The sequence below is a fragment of the Antechinus flavipes genome, chromosome 1 (assembly GCF_016432865.1).
Source record: "Antechinus flavipes isolate AdamAnt ecotype Samford, QLD, Australia chromosome 1, AdamAnt_v2, whole genome shotgun sequence".
In the NCBI taxonomy this organism is placed as follows: Eukaryota; Metazoa; Chordata; class Mammalia; order Dasyuromorphia; family Dasyuridae; genus Antechinus; species Antechinus flavipes.
Genome location: NC_067398.1, coordinates 9933316 through 9955814, shown reverse-complemented (window position 1 = coordinate 9955814; position 22499 = coordinate 9933316). Strand labels below are relative to the sequence as shown.

Here is a 22499-nt window from a genome sequence, read left to right as displayed (position 1 = left end):
GTGCGCACGCCCGCCGGGGCCTCCAGTGTCCCGTTCTGTGCAGTGACTGGGGGGCTTGGGCGATCTCGATGCCCCGAGGGCCCCGGCAGCCCCGGGTCCGGGCCCCGCTGGGGTCCCGACTAGCAGCCAGGGTCAGGATTCGGGCCGGCGGCTCGAGGCGGGGGCCGCCGAGGCGTGATGGGACGGCGCGTTCGGCCGCCCGCGGGCCGCCCTTTGTCCTGCCTGGTCCGGGAGGCGGGGGAGAGGCGGCGCCTGGCAGGCCCCCGAGTGGGGGTGGGGGCCAGCCCGCGCGGGCGCAGCCGTTAAAGTTTAGCCGGGCCGGGCCCGCCCCCTGCCCGCCCCTCCGCGCTCGGCCTCCGGGACAGTCGGCTGGAGGGTCCCGCTGGGAGCCAGGAGCGCGGCCGGCGGAGAGCGCGGTGAGGGCGGGGGCGGAGAAGGGCAGAGGGGGCTGGCAGCGAGGTGCGGCGGGGGGCGGGGGGGGGGGGGAGGGAGCTGGCAGAGAAAGCGGGGCTGGGGGAGACCGGGACCAAGAGGAGGGGGACTTGGGGGAAGGGGTTCCCTGCCACCGGGAGAGGGGGAGGGGAGGAGAGGAAGAGGTGGGGCCTGGCAGGGAATGGGGTTCTGGGCCAGGGGTTCCCTGGCGGGGGCGGGGGGAAGGAGAATGAAAGAGGAAGGGAGTCCTGGCAGGAAGGGGGACCAGCGCCTCCCCAAGTGTCGGGCTCGCCAGCCTGGGCCCCTTGCCCCGGGGTGATCCGTGCCAGGGCCACACAGGAAGGAAGGAGGGAAGAGGAGGGGAGTCCGATGCCAGCCTGGTGGCTCCTGCCGCCTTCCGGGTCCCTCGCCCTCCTCACGGAGGCTCTCAGCCCAGTACCTGGCATGGAGCAGGCGCTTAATAAATGCTGGTTCCGGGCAGGGTCGGGAGCGTCTCTAACCGCCCTGGGCCCCAGGCCAGCTCCGGCGGGCGGGCGCTTTCTCCGCAGGAAAGTGCCCATTTAGAGCCCCGGGCCCCGCAGGTGTGCGTGGCCCGAGGCCGGCGGAGCGGTCCTTCCCACGCCCCTCCCCCGTACTCGCCAACTCGATTTACCGAAATGCTCGGGATTCCTTTAAGTCGGCGGCGTCCCGGGCTTCTAGCGGATCAGGGGGAGGGGGCTGGGGGCCCGGGCCGGCGGAACTAGGAAGCCTCGTGGATCGCTCCTGCCTCAGCCGCAGTCTGGGGGCCCTGAAACGGGCGGGACTGTTGTGGTGAGGGTCCCAGCCTAAGCGAGCACTCTTGGGAAGCCAGATCCAGGGCCGAGGCTCTTCTTAGGGCTGGAGGGAATCATCCCCCTCACTGTGCAAATGAGGAAACTGAGGTCCGGAGAGATGGACTTTCAGCGCTCGGCCCAAAGGACACCTCTGCTTGGGTCTATTCCCCCCCACCCCCACGCCAAGAGAGCCTCAAAGCCAGGGGAAACCAAGTTCATAGCGATCCTCCCAGCAGCCCAGTGGCGGGGGCAGGACAGGGAGTCACTTTTTAACTTCGTGAAGTAACTGAAACCCAAGAAGGATCAGGAGTTGGCACCCAAGTCATTCCCTCAGCAGTCCTGCCAACTGCTGGGAGAATTCTGAGCAAAGATCTGGAAGCATCAGGGAGGATTTCCCGGAGAAGGTGGCCCCTGATGCTTAAAGGATGGGAAAGTTTGGGGGAGAGTGTGACGTGTGAAAGATCATGGAAAATGGGAATAACACAACAGATCTGGGGAAAATCTCATCATTTCCCCCCCAAAAAAAAGAAAGAAAAAAAAAAAATCAAGAGCAGAAGCTGCCAGTTCCAGGCCAAAGAACCCAGAAATGGGCTCTAAAGGCCAGTGATTGGACATGGAGACAACAGTGTTTGATCAAGGACCTTGCTTTCTTTTCTCATGGGTCAGGGGAGAGTTTTCATTATCCAGGTTTGATCAAGTATCTCATAATATCCTGGAAGGAAACAAAACAAAGACAAAAAAAGGGAGGCTTCCGTCTAGGCAAGAAGGCAGTTGTGTGGACTTGGGATGGTTGAATGTCTGGACCCGACAAGTAATTGTAAATGGCAGAGTCACCTTGGCAGGGGATCGCCCTTGAGGGGCTCAGGGCTCAGCCCTGGCCCTTGGAAAGGCACAAATGGCAAACTCATCCCATTTGGAGATGGCCCCCAGCTGGGAGGGATCCAATCATCGGACGCCTTAGGATGCCCCGGGACTCGACGGGGTATAAAGCACTGGCCCAAAATTCACAAAGGATCCGGTCTCGAACCCAGGTTTTAAAAATCGGCTTAATCAAGATCACAAGTTGTCTTGGAAAAGCTGGGGTCTTGCTGGGTTGCTAGCTGAGTCAGCACGAGATGTGACAGTTGGAGGAGAATTCTCAGAAGCCCGGGCCTGGCTAAGTAGTCCCGGGCCCAGTTAGAGCAGGGCAGTGAGGGAGCCTTGTCACGGGAGAAAGGCTGAAGGGTATGAATAGGCCATGAGTCGTCATCCTCGGGGAGCGGTCGGTAGACAAGGTTTATAGGCTCCGGCTCGGCCGGGAGGACGGAACTAGGAACAACCCCAGACTTCAGAAGGATGGGAGCTGTTCCAAAGGGCCACGGGCTGCCTGCCTCCCCAGAGGCACCGCGGGGATTCCTTCGTGTGTCAGGAGGCTGCTGAGGTCCCTGTAGGCTCTGAAACTCTGGGACCGGACTTTGTTCCAGGCCAGCATGGGGAGTGGAAACAAGCACCCGGGGACCAAAGAGGCTGGGAGGAGAATGGAGGCCACAGAGTATTCTGGACTGGAGTTTGTGAAGAGAGGAGTTTGATGGGACTTATGGGGAAGAGAAGCCTGGAAGGTCAGAAACAGTATTCTCTTTGCCTGCTCTGTGGAAAGGATGAGGGAGCCTGAAGATGGGACCCGATGAACACCTAAGATCAGAGCATATAAACTTGGCCAAAGCAGGAGCTTGGCCAGTCTCATCCCTTTGGAAAGTCTGGAAGGCTCCTTCCACCAGAGTCCTCCCTGGCTCCCGACCTCCAGCCCCTCTCAAGGATGGCCCCACTTCCCCTCCCAGGATTTCCAGGGTTTTCTGACCTTGGTATCTGTCAGCCTTGGCAACTGGACCCAAAGCTGCTCGTCCAACTCACTTAGGAAGCAGGAGTTTGTATTTTATCAAGTTCCCAGGAGGGAAATATCCATCAATCACATTGGGAGCTTGGGTTAAGTTCAAGGACAAATAGACACGTCGGTATTCTTCTGAATAGAGACTGTTGGTGAGGAGGATTGGGCCTTTCCACATCCCGAAGAAACTCGGATACCCCTTACCAGGCAGAACTTCAGAAGGTTCAGTCAACAAGCATTTTTAACCCCCTATTGTATACATGGCAACAAAAGTAGGGATTCCTTGTCCTCAAACAGCTTTTATTGTGGAGGGGGGATAGATCAGCCCACAATCCTTCAGCACCGGCTCCATGTCTGGCACTGGGCTAAGGACTAAGTATGGAAAGACCAGAGAGAAACGAGAGTCTCACTCCTCAAGGTGCTTGGGGCAGGTTGGGGAGAAAGGGTAGGATTAAGGAGGGAAAGGCTGTTGAGGAGGAGAGGGCTATCAAAGGAGTTCTGCCCTGAATTAATCCTCCTCACAGACTCCCCCATAGGCTTCCCACACACACACATTCCCCCCAGCCGGGTGTGTCTATGTGTATCCAGCTGCTCAGAAGCCCCAGGCAAGGGACCATCCTCCGGGCTCCATCCCGCAGGGACACCTGGGGCCTGCCCTCCTGGCTGTGTTCAGAGACTCGGAGCTCAGGCCGGAAGGCACCTTGAAGGTCAGCTGTGTCCATCCCTCTCCTTTTGTAGATGAGGGAATAGGGTCCTGAAAATGAAGGGAGCTGCTCGAGGCCACAGCTGGAGTGACAGAAGGGTAAACCGAGGCTCCCAGAGAGACAAGGTCACACGGGAGCAGTGGGGTCAAAGCTGAAAGGGTCTTTAGCGTCCAACTCTCATTTTATAGATGGGGAAACGGAGGCCCACAGAGGGGAATGACTTGCCGAGTCTTCTCACCTCTGTCCAGCATTCTGAACACTAACTGTCCTTCCTCTTTTCTTCCTGTGCTTTGTAGAAGGGAAGGTTTTCTTGCAGAGGCCCCCAGGTCAATACGTGCAGGGACCCAACCAGCCCCCAGGGCCAAGGGCACTCCAGGGGTTACATTTCTAGCCAGCAGACGCTGCTTTGGGTCAGAGGCGGCAAAAGGAAACCGGACTCTGGAGGAGAGAGGAAATCTGCCCTGGAGACTCTGGGCCTCCACCTGGACTCGGGCCGCCCTCCCAGGAGGAATTTTCCATTTTGTTCCTTCTACAAACATTTGCCGGGCCACAGACTCCTGCCTTAGTGTTGTCGTTTGTCCTTCGTTCTCAAAGAGGGCCCGGACGTGAGGGAGGGGACGCCATTCAGTGGAATCCTTGTCTTCTGCAGGGACTCGGTGTCCCGAGCTGCAAGGACACATCTGGGAAAGACAGACCCCGGATCAGCTGTTCATTGAGCCCACAACCATTGGGAGGGGGCCCTCTTTAGAGAAAAAGCATAGGGTCAGGGGGAACCCCCTGGATTCAGAGGTGACAGACCTGAGTTAGAATTGTGGCCGCCCACACAGCACCTGTGTGTGTGACCTCGACTGGACCCTTCACTGTCCTGGGCCTCAGTTTACTCCTCTCTAAAATGAGGTGGTTGGACTGGGTGGGCTCTGAGCTCCCTTCTTACTAGTAAATACGATCCTCTTGACATTCCTCTGGGGGAGAAGCAAGTCGCTTCATCTCTGAACCCATTCCCTCAAGTGTGTAAGAGGTTGATGCGTCTCCCACCCCTGCCGCCCTCCCGGGGCCTCGGGCCCGGGGCTGTCCCCCACCCCATGTCCCCAGCTGCTCGTCGCAGTCGCTTCGGGAGCTGCCAGTGGGTCCTGCCGTGGCCACGTCGGCCCTGGCGAAGGACACAAAGGGCTGGGGCAAACCTTGCCCGGTCTGGCCCGCGGGAGATCCGCGGAGGAACAAAGCCGCCATTGTCTCCTTTGTGAGCTGGGCTATTCAGCCCCACTTCCACAGAGTTTGGAGTGACTCTTAGCTGGTATTGTAAAGTCTCCTGGGAAGAGACCGGGACAGAGAGGAGAAACAGAGAGAGAGGAGATGGAGAAGAAAGGGGGAAGAAAAAGAGTGGGGAGGGAATAGAGGGGAAGAAGAAAAGGAGAGGAAGAGGAGGAGAAGAGAGAAGGGAGAAGGAGAGAGATAGGAAGGGAAAGAGAAGAGACAGAGAGACCGGGCACTCTTGGGCTGAACCTTGAAAGCAATAAGGTGGTTAAGAGCCCCATAGGTAAGAAGAGCCTCCCAGGTAGAGGGGATGAGGGCCTGGGTGACAGTGTGCTGGCTTCCTCGTGCAGGTGGGGCAACTTGGAACGTTGCCCAGAACATTCAGAGATCAAGGTCCCAGAGCAGGATGGGGCCAAGATAGGACTTGAACTGGATCTTCCTGCCTCCGAGAATGATGAGGGAGGAGGCAGGAAAAGGAGCATGAAGTCAGAGTGGAAGGCCTTGATTTTTATCTTAGAGGCAAAGGGGAGCTTTCTGAGCAACTGAGTGAGTAAAGTGGTGAGCTGGAACTGCAGAAAGATTGAGTGTGTGCGCACACGGGTAGAGCAATTGCTTTAAATTTAGAGAAATGAATTCCAGCCTAAAGGTCATTTCTCCTGCTTACTACTCGGTCCCTCAGATTTCTTTGATCTTGGTAACTTTTCATCTTTCTTCCTTGGCTTAATGGCCAAGTCTTCTGTCCTGCTTTTGTTTTTCTTTTCCTGCAAAATTTCATAAAAACCTCCAATTTCTTTGTATTCCGGGTAATTTTGGGTTGCTCTTAATTGCCTTGTAGTATTCCATTCTTTTAACATACTACAATTATGCCATGTAATTGGGCTTGGGTCCCTTCCAGGGTTTCTGCAGTTATAAATAATCCTGCTATAAAAATCTTGAAACAGATCACCTTTTTTTTTTTCTTCTTTTGAGTGGCTCCTGGGGTAGCTTCCCAGACATGGAATTGGGTCAAGGGTAACTTTGTAACTTGGATTGACTCTTGTCACAGATCTCCCCCCAAAAGCTTTGAAAATCCAAATAATTGGGGGAGTTAATTTTGGGTCCCAAAGCTTTGTTCAACTTATTCATTGCGTTCGCTAAGTTTTGGTTGAGGCAGTTGGGATTTCTAGATCCATTTTCATAGCATCTATGGCTCATAATGCTATTTTGGCCTCTTTACCCAGAGTTCACCTCTCTGGTACCTTTTTCTAGTCTAATGGTAGTGGATAAACTTGTCCATGATATTACTTATCAAAAAGATGAACTCAGAGCCTCTTGCCTTGTAACAATTTTAATAGGAATGCTTCCAGTGTTTGTTGAATGAATTGTTGACTTTTTGTTTTAGAGAAATAACAAAAATACTCTATTATTATCACCTCTCTGGAGGAGAAAGCAAACCTTGTTTCTCTCCCGTGTAAGGAGGTGGCTGGACTCAGTGGATGTCTGGATCCCCTCCAGGTGTGGGATCCTGGGAGGAAACATCCCAGAGAATGCTTGATCTGAGGGACAGGAACTGGACACAAATGAAAACAGCCCTGTGTCATGACAAGGAAGAAGAGTTAAGATAGTTGGCTTGTTTCATTGGTCTTGAAACCAGTGAAAAGATCTTGAGCCCCTTGTGTGATTCAAGGGGATCTGGACAAACAATAACGAGGCCTTGTGATCTGGGCTGGAGATGTCACCCAGAGAGAGAGTGTGTGGATTCCATGCCCAAAAGGACACCGAGGTCCAGAGTGTTGAATGGCTTCTCCATGATCACAAAGATAGGACAGGATGGAGGTAGGGTTTAAACTCAAGCTTCTACTGATCTGAAATCCAGCATCCTTAACCATGGATAGGAAAAAAAAAAAAAAAAAGCCTGTGTTTATTTCCCTCCTCACATACAATATCCGGCAGCAGCTCGGGGGCACAGTGGATAGAAATGCCCGACCAGCCAGGAAGACCTGACTTCAAATCGGGCCACAGACACTTACTGGCAGTGTGACCCGGGCTAGCCACTTCATCCTATTTACCTCAGTTTCCTCATCTGTAAAATGAGCTAGAGAAGGAAATGGCCAAACACTCCAATATCTTGTTTTAAAAAAACCCAAAAGGTTCTGTCAGAAATGACAGAAAAATGACTGAACAAGTACAATGTAAGCTGTTTGAAGACAGTCTATTTCTCTCTCTCTCTCTCCCTTCCTCTCTCTCTCTCTCTCTCCCTCCCCCCTTCCTCCCTCCTCTTCTTCTCTTTCTGTATTTTCTTATTTTGCACTTAAATAAGAAAAGGGAAAAAAACATGTCTATGGTCACAGCAGATCATGAGAGGATTCAATATAAAACAAGTTTCCATTTCAAGGAAACATATATAAATACTACACTTTATTTTCAAAGCTGCCTTGCTGGGTTTGCTTTCTATTGGTTTTCTTTTGTTCTGTGCTGTTTAACCTTATTTTTTCCCTTCTCTCCCCTACCCACTCTATAAAAGGCTACAAGTAAGTGTGGCTATATATTTATAAACATAGATATCTATAAACATGTCTATATATTTATAAAACTGTACTATGTTCACTTCCTCCTATCTATGTCTCTGAAGGGGAATAGCATCTTCATAAATCCAAGTCTCTTCATGTTTTTCTAAATGAACAGACTCATAATTTCCTATAGAATGGCAATATTTTCTAGATTGAAACAGCATTTTTCTTTATAGAATCTTTGAGGTTAATTTGGGTATAATAGAATGACTTGGTTATTCAAGGTTTTTCTTAAAACAATATTTAGAACAAAAAGTAATACTGGTATTACTATATACAATGTTCTCTTGATTCTGCTCATTTTACTTTTCATTATTTTATGGATATCTCTCCATCCTTTCATAAAACTATTGACCTATCATTTCTTATAGGCGAATAATATTTATCACAAAGCATATATTGTACCACAATTTGTTTAGCCATTCCCCAATCAATTGTCATTCTGGCGATTTCCAGTTCTTTGCCACCACAAAGAGCTACTATATATATATATATATATATATTTCAGAACATGTAGGTTCTTTTCCATTTTCCCCAATTATCTTATGAAACAAACCTAATAATGGTGTTGCTGGGTCAAAGGCTATGGGCAGGTTAATAACTTTTATCGGCTCACAGGCCCACCAACAATGAATTAAGGTCCCAATTTTTCCACATTCCCTCCAACATTTGTCACTCCCCCCTTCTTTTACTTTAGACAGTCTGATAAGTATAAAATTATGTCTCAAAGTTGCTTTAATTTGTATTTCTCTAATCAATTTAGGCCATTTTTCATATGACAATAAATTGTTTTGGTTTCTCCATTGGAAAACTGCCTGTTCATGTATTGTTCAACCATTTATCAATTGGACAATGACTCATATTCTTACAGATATGACAACTAAGACCTTTATCTGAGTAACTATAAAAACTTTCCCCACAGTTTTTTGGATTTTTAAAATCTTGACTACATTTGTTTAGTTTGTACAAAACTTTTAAAATCTAAACTAATGTAATTGAAAGTATTTATCCTGTACCTCACAAATCTCCTGTTTGTTCATAAATTGTTCACCTATCCATAAGTTTGATAGGTATCTGATAGTTGCTTTTGTTATGTATAAACGATTTCTTAGAACAAGCAGATGATTGATAAATGAGTTTGCTTTGATTCTACATATAACATTCTCTCCCACCCACACACTAAACCCTCCCTAGTAACAGAAAGTTCAGCAGAAGAAGCCATCAGAGACTGTTTGTCATCATGTGTAGGCACCTCTCCATTCCTGTGGTATCCTACCTCTCTCCCAGAGGAAGAAAGTTTGAAATTTTTCTTTGAATTCTATTTACTCCCCTCTGCATTAATGCCCACCAGTTTTCTCCTTTTTTAATCTGAAAGTTTTACATTTGCTATTATTTAAAACACAAGAATCATCTTGTTCGATCAACATTCCATTATTTATTCATCCTTTCCCCAGTGATGGGCACTCACTTTGTTTCCCATCTCAAAATGTGCTGCTTTTAATGGGTTGAGTTATATGGGACCTTTCTGCCTTTGCCTGCTTTGGGGGATTTTCTCAGTACTGAGATTTCTGCCCCAAAGGATCCAAGAAGTGTTCTGACCTTCCTCACATTATTTGGGTGGGATGTGTGTGTGTTCCGATAAGAAATACGAATTTTGATGAGTTGCCAGTAGAGATGGCTGGTACCCTGGAGTCATGGACAATGAGAATCTGATAGCATGTCTGGCAAGAGGAGGAGACCCTGCATCATTGCCTCCCTGATGGCTTCAGCATGCCCACTGGGCCAGGTCAGGAATGGGCCACTCCTTGCTCCAATCTGAGAAGGGACCAGATCAGCCTCATATCTGCCTGCTGCTCTCGGGCTCAAATATCAGCCTCCTGTGTTTGCAGTTCTTGCTTATCTGTTCTGTTCCAATGACCTACTTTTCTGTTTTTTAACTACTGCCAAGGAGGTAGTTGTCATGTTTTCTCATTTGCAATCTATTTGATTCCATGTCCCCTTAGTTTTTGCCTTTTTCGTATTTTCCTTTGGGATCACAGTCCTCTTGTTGTTTTAAGTGAATTTTTTTTTTGTCTAGTTGTATAAAGTCACCCCTTGGCAATTTGAATGGCATAGTGCCAAATCCACAAACTAACTTGTGTAGTATAGTCATTTTTATCATGTTGGGTTGATTCAATCATGAACAACGACTAATTTATGATTATTTTTTTCTCTTTAATTTCCAAAAGAATATTTTGTAGTTGCATTTTAGTCCTAGTGTAGCTTGGTAGGTTAACTCCTCAAAGGTCTTTTGTAGTTATTTTGAATGGAATTTCTCATTCCTATTACTCGTCTCTGATTTTGTCAGTACTTTACAGACACTGATGATTTTTATGGGTTTCTTTCATATCCTGCTACTTTACTGAAGCTATTAATTGTTTAGTTTTTGCCCTGGTTGTTTTTTGTTTTCATTTTTAAAAAGCTAATTAATTCTCTAGGGTTGTCAAAGTAAATCATTATTCTTCTCTTGTATAATTTGGTTTTTTTCCCATTCTTTGTATTTGTTATTTTCTCTCATCTTATTACAATTAAAACCATTTCCAGAATTGTTAAATAGTAAGGAGGAGAGGAAGCATTCCTGTTGTACCACTATATTTACTGGGAAGGCAACCATTATTTGTCTGTGGCAGATAAGGCTAACTCTTTTTTTTTTTTTTTTTTTTAAACTGAGGCATTAGGAGTCAAGTGACGTGTCTAGGGTCATACATCCTGGTGTTTAGGGTCCCATTTGAACTCAGGTCCTCCTGACTTCAGGGCTGGTGCTCTATCCACGGCGCCACCTAGCTGCCTTGCCCCATAATGCTAAACTTAGTTTTGTATGTGCTTTTTTGAACTTAATAAATAAGGGCCTTTTCATGGCTGTTTATTTCAAGGTAATCATGTAAGGATAGTAGTGTTACATTTTGTCAAAGGCCGTTTGTGGGTCTGGTGACCTTACTGTGCTACTCTTGTTTATGTGATTGATTACATTAATTATTTTCTGAAGATTAAACCATCCTTGTGTCCTTATAGAAATCCATCTTGGTCAAAGTGAATACTTTTTTGGATATGTTGATACTCATTTTGCTAAGATTTTACATAAATTTTTGCATCCTTATTTATGAGATTTACATAAAGTTCTTTTACTCTTATCCCTTCCTAGTTTGGGCATTGGGATGATATTAGTCTTGTAAGAAGAGTTTAGCAGGCTCTTAGTTGTTGAGAATAATTTTTATAATAAGTATTTATTTTTTTAATCATTAAATTTATTTGTGAAACCATCTGCACCAATAAATCAATCATTTATTAATTATTATTATGCTAATTGTTGAATTATTTTTTAATTTGAATTAGCCCCAAAACCCCATGGGATGCATAAATGGGGTAGTAGAGAAACTACCCCACATGTTCATATGGATTTATTTGTGTCTGACCTGTGACAGAATATTCCAAGCTTGATTGGTCTGATCAGCCACAATCAGACAAGCTGTAACTTGACTCTAACATAGTGATGTCATTTTGGTTCTCTTCTAGAATGAAGGACAAAAAGCTAACCATTTGCTGAATATACAAAGAAAAAAGAAAAAAAAACAGGTCCTGCCCTCAAAAAGCTTACATTTTAATGGGAGAGCATGTACATGTGTGTGGTGGGGGAGAGGTACATGTATGTCCATGTGTATGCATGTGTGTGTGTGAGGGAGAGAGGGAGGAGAAAGAGTTTCATAATTTTATTTTCCTCCTTTTAAGAGAAATAAGCTAATGATTTATTGATTTTGGTTTTATCATTTAATTATTTTTCTGTTTTCCCTTTAATCAATTTTTCTCAATTTTCAAGATTTATTTTTGTCCTTCTTGGGGTTTAATTTCTTTTCTAGTTGTTTTAATTGCATAGTCAGTTCATTAATTATATCTTTTTCTATTTTGTTGCCTTCCAGATTTAGAAAAAGGGTCTCAACAGTTTTTCAGAAAGGGAGTTTTTCCTCCAAGAACTATTTTAGTGGCATCCCTAAATTCTGGTATGTTATCTCATTGTTACTTTCTTTTACATAGTTTTTAATTGTTTAAGTCATTGTTACTTAGCTTCTGTTTAATCCTGTAACTTGCTTGTGTTTTCTGTATTATACACTGTTTCTATTGAATTACAGTTTGTAAATAATATGCTTTTTCTGCTTCTTTACATTTATATATAAAGTTTTTGTCCCCTAGGACATGCAGTATTTTTAGGAGGTACTATGTGATGTTGAGAAATATGTGTGTGTGTATATATATGTATATGCACACAAATATATGTATAATTTAATATTCAGATGCTTTCATACAACTTTTTTGAGAATACATTTAACTAAGGGGTTTTCCTTTTGCTTTTCTTACTTTTCAATTTATTTAGTTCTGAAAGAGGAGCATGATTCTCTTATGGTTATTACTTAAATGTTTTTTTCAATTCAGTTAAATTTGCTCATGTGAATGCTATGCCTTTTTGATACATATGTAATGAATTTTTGTTTTGTTTGCTTTAAGCACAGTATAATTTCCCTATTTTTCTTGTCATAAATTTTGATTGTTATCTAAAATTATCACTGTAATTTACTTCTTTGGAATCTGTTTGACATTGTAAATTTTGTTCTAGCCTATCATTTTCATTCTGTAGATTTATTTACCTTGTAAATGTAGATTTGTTATATATCAAATTGTTGGGAATTAATTTCTTAATCCAATATGACATTCTCTTTCATTTTTAATGGGAGCTTCAACCCATTCGTATTTAAGGTTATAATAATTAGAGTTGTGTTTGGTTGAGGTTTTTTTTTCATTTAAGGATGTTTTGTTTGGGTTTTTTTCTTTCTCTTCTTTTGATATTAATGTCCTCTCTTCCTATTTAAGTTATATTTGATTCAGCCTTGCTAAATTTTTTTTTTGATCCCAGACTTTTCCCATCTTTTCTGCTCTTTCTCTGCCTTATCTCACATTTTTTAAGTTTCCTTGTTCGCTCCTGTTTTTTCTCTTTTTGCTCTTTTTCCAAGCTTAAATAAGAAGTTTTCAGTTCTCTCTGTCTCTCTCTTCCCCATCTCTATTCTTTTAACTTGAATATAATTCCTTTAGGACATTCTTTTCCAAGATGCGTTCATTTACTTCTATTTCTTCCTTATTTTTCTTTCTACTTTGCCCATTCTGAAATTTAGTATCCCATTCATAAGTTCTGTGTGGGAGACAATTGCTTTAAGCTCACTATATTTATTAATATTGTCAACAATTAGTTGCTAACAATAATAATTATAGCTAGCACTTATGAGCACTTGAAGATTTACAAAGCCCTTTACAAATATGATCTCATTTGGTTTTCACAACCACAATGGAAGATAGGCACTGTCATTATCCCCATTTTTCAAATGAAAAATTGAGATAAACGAGTTAAATGACTTGCCCAGAATCACAGTTTCCCAGGAAGTGCAAATGGCTGGATTTAAATGATTCTAGGTCTTCTCGACCTTAAGTTCAACACTGTGTTTACTACAGCATAACAAAAACAAGGAGTTGGGATTAGGCTTTCTTTCTCTAATGTACAGGGTTCCCCCTTTTATCAAAATTACAGAGATATTTTTTCTATTCAACAAGAATTCCCTGAGCATATCAAGCATCTCTGAAATAGTTCTAGAATATAGCAGTAGGAATTCAGTCGATTAATCAATAGATGATTTATTAAGCACCTCCTATGTGCCAGAAACTATGCTGAGCTCCGGGAATACAAAGAGAAGCAAGAGACAGTTCCATTCCTCCAGAAGCTTACAGTCCAGAAAGGCTGGCAGAGTAGATGGCGTGACAGACCTGAAGCCAGGAGGCCTGGCTTGGAACCCCCCCTTAAAACTGACTTGCCTTGTGGCCATGAGCTTGTCAGTTAAATGCTCTGAGCCCAGTAATAAATACTTAGAGGACCTTTTGGTTAACTGTGAAGCTCCAACAAGATAAAAGATGTTGCTACTTTCCTGAACCAGGAGTTGTCTGTTTTAATCATATCATTAACAAAGAACAGTTTTATCTGCCTGTGCCTACCTCTTTTATCTTGTTTATCTTCTAATTAAGGAAGAAAGAGATATCTATATAGTTAGGCATTTCTTGGAGAAACTTCTCATTTTTCCCATTGCAAATAACCCACACTTTTGATTTTAGATAAATGTTTTTTATCATATAAAAATGACCATTATCTGTGTGGATTTTAGCATAGTTAAGCACTGTACTTGGTCAAAGGCATTTTTTTTTTTTTTTGCTTCTGTTGATAGAATCACATGACTGTGTTGTTCTGCTGATTTTAAATTATTATAAAAGCATCAGATATTTAGGAATGATGTTGACAATGTCTGATCTCTCTCCTCTTTTCTGTCTTTCTTGCTCTTCCTTCTCTCTCTTCCTCTTCCTACCCCACTTCTCTCTCAACTTTGACTTGTTTCACCCTCCTTCATTGCAAGGATTGTTGATTAACTAGCACCTTCTAGGAAATAAAATCCCTTGAACCTTGGGTTTCTCTTTTCCCCTTTGTTGATTTTTGGAAGTGGGAGCAAAGAAAGTGGCTGTATGGGAACTTAATGTGGATAGATAGATGGATGGATGGATAGAAAAAGCTTGGCCACAGATGATGGGCATGGCCAGATACGATGGGAGACAGATATGGGTGCAAGTGACTGAAACAAATTCTTACTTGGAAGAGCCTCTGACCTTCTTGAATCCAAGACTGGCAAGATTTCCAGAAAGACTTATCTGAAATATTTGCTCCATGAAGAACTTTCCATCATCTGAAGGGGATTGTATGGAAAGACCCCATTCCGGCTCATCATGAATCAATGGTCCTCTGACCTGAAGTTTTCAGTCTGGCTTTTTCCCCAGTGTAGTCAGTGTATTTCTGGGTTAGAGCACAAGACCTGGAAGACCTGCGATTGAAGCATCCCCAGGGAGAGCATTCTCATTTGGCCCTTCTTATTCCCTCAAAGGTGAAGGCCAATGGCAATGCTTCCTCAGGGTGTGCTGCTGGTACACCCGCCTCAAGCTCCGAGCAAATCTCAGCTGGACCCCTGAGGTATGTATCCAAGGTAACTTGTGGGGGAGGAAGGCAATCTCCAGAGAAGACATTCGTGGAGAAGTTGGTGCTTGGAGAAAGGAGAAATTTGAAGAGGCAGAGAGGGAGTGGGAGAACACTCCAGGAGGGAGCCAGAGCCAGAGCAAAGAAATGGAGGTGGGAGATGTGAAGAGCAATGAGACGTCCCTTTTACACTAAGCTGTAGATTTGTGTGTTGCAAAAGTTGGAAGGGAAGGTCAGGGCCAGAAGGCAAAGGGTTTTAAATAGAGGCGTTTGTATTTGATCTAGGGGTTAATTCAAAGGGAGCCTGGAGTTTCCGAAGATGGGAATTGCCCCAGCGGGATGTGCACGTTAGGCTCAGACATGGGGGGTGGAAGTGTACAGGGGAGGTGGAGCCGGGGGATCTCTGGAGCTCTGGAGTCCTGAGCTGCAGTGGTGGATCCCTCAGGATGCCCAAGGGGCGGATAGTCCCTCAGAAAAACTGAGTGGATTCAAGCTCCCAAGCTGTTTAATAGCAGCATTGGTCTGAGGGGCTGCTACACTCGGAGCCTCAGCCAGATGGTCACCAATTATTAATTACCACTGTGTGCTAGATACTGTGTGAGAGACCCATTCTCCAAAAACCTGATGGTCAACAATTATTAATTACCACTGTGTGCTAGATACTGTGTGAGAGACCCATTCTCCAAAAACCTGATGGTCAACAATTATTAATTACCACTGTGTGCTAGATACTGTGTGAGAGACCCATTCTCCAAAAACCTGATGGTCAACAATTATTAATTACCACTGTGTGCTAGATACTGTGTGAGAGACCCATTCTCCAAAAACCTGATGGTCAACAATTATTAATTACCACTATGTGCTAGATACTGTGTGAGAGACCCATTCTCCAAAAACCTGATGGTCAACAATTATTAATTACCACTGTGTGCTAGATACTGTGTGAGAGACCCATTCTCCAAAAACCTGATGGTCACCAATTATTAATTACCACTGTGTGCTAGATACTGTGTGAGAGACCCATTCTCCAAAAACCTAAATGAACAGACACATAAAGTCGCTTTGGCCACTGAGCGGAGAAACTGGAGGCAGAAAGCCGTTGGTGGTTGCCTAGGAAGTAGTCCCTGTGAGACGAGGGGTGACGAAGGACCTCTTCTGGGCCCCCTGAGGCCGGACTGCAGGCCCTGGTCTCGAGTCACCCCCTGCCCCCTGCCCCATTCTCATTGCCTTTTGAATGTGATCCAAGGGGGTTGTGTCTTCCAGGGCCGAGGCTTCTGCCGCTGGGTGAGGACGATGGCCCTGCTGCTCTTCCGGGCCTCCAGGAGGTGGGGCCTGCCTCCCCCGGCGGGGCTGGTGAAGCTCCCCCGCCGGGCCACGTCGAGTGACGGGAAGAGAGACTCGTACAGCTACGTGATCGTGGGGGCCGGCTCCGCGGGCTGCGTCCTGAGCCACCGGCTCTCCGAGGACCCCGACAACTCGGTGCTGGTCCTGGAGGCCGGGCCCAGAGACGTGTGGCTGGGCAGCAAGCGGCTCCTGTGGAAGATCCACATGCCCGCGGCCCTGGTCTCGAACCTCTGCGACGACAAGTACAACTGGTACTACCACACCACCCCCCAGAAGGGCCTGAACCTGCGCACGCTGTACTGGCCCCGGGGCCGCGTCTGGGGGGGCTCGTCCTCCCTCAACGCCATGGTCTACATCCGCGGGCACGCAGAGGACTACAACCGCTGGCAGCGCGAGGGGGCCGAGGGCTGGGACTACGAGCACTGCCTGCCCTACTTCCGCCGAGCCCAGAACCACGAGCTGGGCCCGGACCGGTACCGGGGCGGGGAGGGCCCCCTGCGGGTGTCCAGGGGCAAGAGCGACCACCCCCTGCACCACGCCTTTCTGGAGGCTGCCCAGCAGGCCGGCTACCCCATCACCGAGGACATGAACGGTTTCCAGCAGGAAGGCTTTGGCTGGATGGATATGACCATCTACAAAGGTAAAAGGCTGCCTGCGGGGCAGGACCAAGGCCAGCTCCCCGCCTGGCTCCAAGCTACATGGGGGCGGAGGGGCAACAGGAGGCTCAATGGCCAGCTGGGCTCCTTACAGACATTCCCCGTTTTGTTGACCTTTGGAGTTTCTAGAAACTGAGAATAAATTAAAAGACAAACTCCAGGAAGAGAACAAAAGCCCCCCAAGAGAGGCAGCCAGCCCCTAATGGAGGACTCCCAGAGGGGATCCCCAAAGACCAAAGAGGGAACTGCGGAAGGGAGTGGGCCTTAGGGTCTGGGGCGGGAGGGGACTTAGGACCCTCGACGTCCACATCACTATATTAGGGGGGTTGCACTGAGGACCCCAGTGTTCCAGCTCCCTCTGGCCTTCCGTCCCAAGACATTGTAGCTTGGCAATGACCGGGTCAGGCAGCTCCTGATCACAAAGACCCTACATTGGCTTTTCAGTTTCGTGGGACTTTGGGTGATACCTTTTTCGCCCTCCCTTCCTCCCCCCCCCCCCATACACACATACACAAGTTCCATGACTTAGCATAGTGCGGAATGGTTTTGAAACCAGGATCCATTTCACACCATCCCTGACTCCTCCTCCTACTTCCTGGAGACCCTCGTGCAGTTTAAAACTAAGTAAAAACTGCCCTCCAGCAGGGTTTCCCTCCTTGTTAGGACTAGAATTCTGAGCCTTTATTGTGTCCTGGAGCCCTTGGACTGTCAGCCAGGAGGCATGGGGCTTGTCAGGGTCTTAAACAAGGGAAACAAGGGGACTCAAGTCAGTGGCTTTACAAAGGAGATAAGGAGATAAAGGATCATGCAGGAATTCTTAAAGGTCCAGTTTTAGCATTTCTGGGGACTGGCGGCCAAGGGAAGTTCAGGAGGAGGAATGACATTCTCTTGGAAGCAGGAACAGTCACTTGATACCAATGCAAGCCCTTTCCCTTTTTGCCAAGTGCAATAGAAGGCAATGAGTCATGGGAGCTTCACAGCAGCTTTATGAGGGAGCTAAGTCAGGGTTGCTACTGAGGGCTGAAAAGGGAAGGGTCTATGAGATAAGCAGGATTGGAACCCAGGATTTTCTCCTGCCTGAGAAATAGCTTTTTAGTTGATGGGAGCCCCTGGGAGCCAGGGTGGGGCTGGGGCAGCTAGCTCCATCTAGGAATGGGCCTAGAACGGAGCCATAGGTAGCGCCTCGCCAAGCGCAGCAGAGGAAAGCGAATCGGAGCTCCCTGGGCCAGAACCGTAGAACTCAGTTAACACCAAGGCCGCCTTTCTGCTCTGTTCCCAGGCCAGCGGTGGAGTGCGGCCAGTGCCTACCTCCGGCCCGCCCTGTCTCGACCCAATTTGACGGCAGAATCCAGAACCTTTGTGACCAAAATTCTGTTTGATAGGACCCGAGCTATCGGTGTGGAGTACGTGAAGAATGGCCTGAAGAGGAAGGTCAGTGTGTCCCCGTGGGGAGGCCGAGGGGAAGCTCTGCTGGCCACTAGCTCCCGGGCCCAGGCGTTGGTAGGGAGCGGGACCGGATACTCATTCACCGGCTTCTCGACCTTTGGTCCTAGGCTGAAACGCTCGTAAGCAGTCAGGGTCGGGCGGACTCGCCCTGTCCTTCCCACGGGACGCCGTTTCGGCCCCGGCTGGCTCCGTGTGCTTTCCTCATCCGTCCGATGAGTTTAGATCCTTTGGTCTCAGAGATCTCTTCCAATGCAAACGTGATGCTCTGGGCTCTTGTGGTTTTCACAGGATGGGGGAGAGAGCAGCAAGAACAAGGAAAGGGGGGTTCTTATCAGGGCCCCAACTCGGGGCCTTGCAGGAAGGAGTGAGATTTGGAAGCAAATCGGACCTGGCTCTGCCCTTCTCGGCTGCACCAGATCTCCAGGGCTCTCGTCTTCCTGGGAAACCTTTCCTTTGCCCTTTTTGCCTCACTGAGCCTCAGAAGGGGGTGGGAGCCTCAGAGAGAGACCAAGTCCACTCTGCACACAAAAGGTGAATGACCTGGGACACCCTGTCTAGGGACCTCATCAGTCAACCTGATAAATCCTGATAAGCATCAGCTTTAGGCTACATGAGGCTTTGTTCCCAACACCTAGGATCTGGAACTGGAACGGCCCTAGAGGCCAGGGGTTCAACCTTCCCACGCTCCTATTTGAATTGCCTTAGGAAGATTTTGAAGATCAGGATAAGATAAGAGACTGGGAGGTAGATCCTTTCTCAAACTGAATTCCCAAGCATCCAGCTCTCCTGTGAGAGCACACCTCCATGGGGCTGGCCACATTGTTCCAACGCCCAGCTTGCCTAAGAGACTGATGGGCAAGCGCTTACAGGAGGGCAGAAGAAGGACACTCTCAAGATCTCCCCACATTTCTGGAGTTGATTGTAGGACATGAGATACTGGCACGGGACTGGCGGCTCTCACAAGAGTAGGTGCTATGCTTTGTGAGAAGAACAGAACTGAAAGAGATCAACAGAAAAACAAGGTGAACCCCAAGCGTTCACATGGACTCCTCGTGCCTGACCTGCGGCGGAGCATCCCGAGCCCGCGCTGATCTGAGCAGCCACAGTCGGATGCGCTGTAACCCGATGCTAACAGAGGGATGTTATTTTGTCCTCCTCGAGGATGAAGGACAATGAACAAGCCGTGTATTCGCTGCCTCTTGTAGCCGTGTGACGCTTCAGATTTAATTAGCTCCCTTCTGATGCCTTAATTCAAGTCATAACTGAAAAACAATCAGCGGACTCGGGCCAAGAGCAGGTCCCTATAGCCCATCTCAGGAGAGTTATTGCTTCGGGTTGCCATTGACCAATGTGGACAACTAATTCCAAACCCACTGTCTGTGCTATGATTCAGTTCCCGATAACTCTTTTGTCTATCAAACACTGTGGGAAGGCCCCATGTACTACATCTATGACATTTCTTGTTTTACCAGCCCAGAACCTTGTGAAAAGAAATATCAAGTTAGTCGGTGTCACGTTAGGAAACTCTGCCTGGCTCCCTGATATCCCGGATTCCCTAGCTGATGGCCACAGGTCATTCCTTTGATAATCTGCTCTAAAATTGTTGCCGAGTATTAAGCCAGGCTCTACAGTTTGCCAAAAATCTGGACCTTCACCCAGAGTGTATTCGTTCTATATCTCCATTGGATTATAAATGCTTTAAGGGCAGGGTCCCTTGCTTCTTGGTCCTCTCCAGGGTGTGCTACTGTTGATGGCTTCCCAGGTGTTTGTTGAAATGACGGAAGAGGGGATCTGAAACATTCCCTGGCCTCTAATTGTGTTGACTTTCCAGGTTTATGCGAGCAAAGAGGTGATTCTGAGCGGAGGAGCCATCAATTCTCCCCAGCTGCTCATGCTGTCTGGAATCGGGAATGCCGACGACCTCAGAAAGCTCGGGATCCCTGTTCTTTGTAACCTTCCCGGTACGTTCCCCTTTTCTGTAGAGCATAAAGTGCCATGTGAGCTCGGAGCAGACTCCCACGTCCGCGATGGCTGTCTTTAAGAACCGAAGCGTCTTGGACGAGAACCTTGTTCTGTCTGATCCCTGACGGCCGAACCAGGGAAAAGGGGCGGAATCTCAAAGTGGAAGACTCAGGTGTTGTGTGTAGAATGCATCCCAGAATGGGATGGGCTGCCTTGGAGGGGCTGGCCATTCCAGATGACCTCAGCCAGAGCTAGAGGGTCACGCGGTAGATAATGTCGTAGAGGGGAATTCTTGAGCAGAACCGTGGCAGACATTGGAGTGCCATGATTCTTGGTGCAGTTTAGGCAATGACCACACAGACCCAGCTCTATCTAAGGGTCAGAGGGCGGGTAATTATCGATGGCTCCTCTTGGCCCCCAGGCCACTCTCCCATAATCCCAGGGGAGCATTGAGCCTGGGTCTCTTTGGCTCTGCCCTGGTCAGAAGATTGTGCTGGTCCATGATAAACTGCTCACCTCCTTGACAGCAGGAGTTATCTTTGTAACTCTAGTACCTGGCCCAGAGTATATGCCCAAGAAATGCTTCTTGGCTTGTTAACCCATGTTAATCACCTACTGTATACCAGACATCTTAATTCAGTTTACTCACCCAAGCAATTATTAAACACCTACTGTGTAACAGGGTCTGGAGATAAAAAAGTGAAAATGATACTTCCTTCTCTCACAAGCTTTTCAGTCTATTGTAATAGCCCCAAGTTTTAATCTCCAGAAAAAGAAACATTTCAGGTCATGGAAATAAAATTGTAATAGCTAAAAATAACTCTTTGTTTGATATGGAAGTATAAAATATCAAAATAGTTCATATTAGACTCATTTAATTATTTAAGTTTAACCTACAGTGTTTTAATTTCCAGACTTGTGGAAACTTACACAATAGCGTGATAGAAATGCTTCTACGGAAGTATCAGTGACTGGGGCAACTCTAGTCTCAGAGACTGGACATGGAGGGGGCTTACCCCTTCCGAATCACAGCAGTCCTCTGCCCACCCCTGTGCCCTAGCATGTTTCATCAGGCCAGCCAGCTTCTACTTTGTTTCTAGTTGGGCATCCCAAGAAATGACCCATCATTGGGCTGCCGCGGGCCCTTTATCTCCCAGGATTTAGGAATCCTGCTGGAAAATCATTGCTTTGACGGGACTGGAAACTGGAGAGGATTTCAGAAAGAAAGCATTGGAAAGGATAGTCAACAGCTAAAGATACTGCAAAGCTGGAGGCCCTGCTACAGCTTTTTGCCGTTTTGTGAGAAAACTGATGTATGTACTAAGATCAAAAAGAAAAATGAATTCCTAGAAAAAAAAATCAACCAAGTTGTTCTTTTCCTGAGGTGATTCCATAAAATAGTCTTTGCCACGATTATGGTTCTTCACATGTTAGAAGTTAAAACTTGGTTGATTTCTTTTTCTAGGAATTAATTAGGAACAAGTGCCCTGGGATTGGATTGGAAATGACTATTCTGCCCACCTCCAGGAGAGTATCTGGCTTCCTTTCCCACTCTGGACCTCAGTCTCCTCCTCTGTTTTTTGAGGGCATCTTCCAGGCTCCAGAACCAGTCCTGGATCCTGCCTCTGGCTCCCTCATAACTTTGACCCCATTCTCCCTCCCTCAGGTGTGGGCCAGAACCTGCAGGACCATCTGGAATTGTACATCCAGCAGGAGTGCACTCAGCCCATCACTCTGTACTCGTCCCAGAAGCCCCTTCGGAAAATGCGCATCGGGCTGGAGTGGCTCTGGAAGTTTTCAGGTGGGCTCCTCCCTAGGGATGGGGATGCTCGGGTTTCAGACTGGTCCTGGGACTCGGGATCGTGTTTCACTGCTCCTGGTCTCATTGGGCAGTGAGGTGACAGCAAGTTCAGGGCCAGGAAACTGCATTCAAATCCTGCCTCTTCCAGTCATGTAACTCGGAACAAGTCCTTGAAGTTCCTAATGGCTCAGGTGATTCCCACCAGGAGCAGAGCAGTTGCAATCTCTGTAGTGGAGGGAGTTCCCACACCTGAAGGAAAGCTCTGGTTGCTTTTCCCCCATTATTAATGTAATTCAGTAGCAAAGTCTCAGTCTACCTCAGCTTATCTGTTAAATGGGGATAATAATAATAGCACCTACTTCTCAGGGTGGTTGTGAAAATAAAATGAGGTATTTATAACAATCATAAAGCACTACAGGAATAATAGCTATCATCATTATTACCACCATTATCATCATAATTACTATAATTATCACCATTATTATAATCATCATCATCACTATTATCATCATTGTAATTACCACCATCAATTATTATCATTCTCATTACCATCCCCATTCATATTATTATCCTCATTATTATTATTCT

General features: G+C 46.8%; 1 protein-coding gene across 2 annotated transcripts in view; it reads left to right on the top strand.

The window, feature by feature from the left end:
- The first annotated feature begins 254 nt into the window (after positions 1-254).
- CHDH (choline dehydrogenase) overlaps positions 255-22499 on the top strand; it is a 30273-nt gene continuing 8028 nt past the window's right edge. The window contains exons 1-7 of one of the 2 annotated variants that reach the window (XM_051978938.1): positions 255-416; positions 11168-11227; positions 11569-11649; positions 15966-16686; positions 17982-18133; positions 19980-20109; positions 21777-21911. In XM_051978938.1, coding sequence (XP_051834898.1) covers positions 15996-16686; positions 17982-18133; positions 19980-20109; positions 21777-21911 — 1108 coding nt within the window. In that variant the 5' untranslated portion in view covers positions 255-416; positions 11168-11227; positions 11569-11649; positions 15966-15995. Of the gene's footprint in view, positions 417-10972; positions 11228-11568; positions 11650-15965; positions 16687-17981; positions 18134-19979; positions 20110-21776; positions 21912-22499 lie in introns of those variants that run through there. The other variant, XM_051978944.1, reaches the window with a different exon arrangement.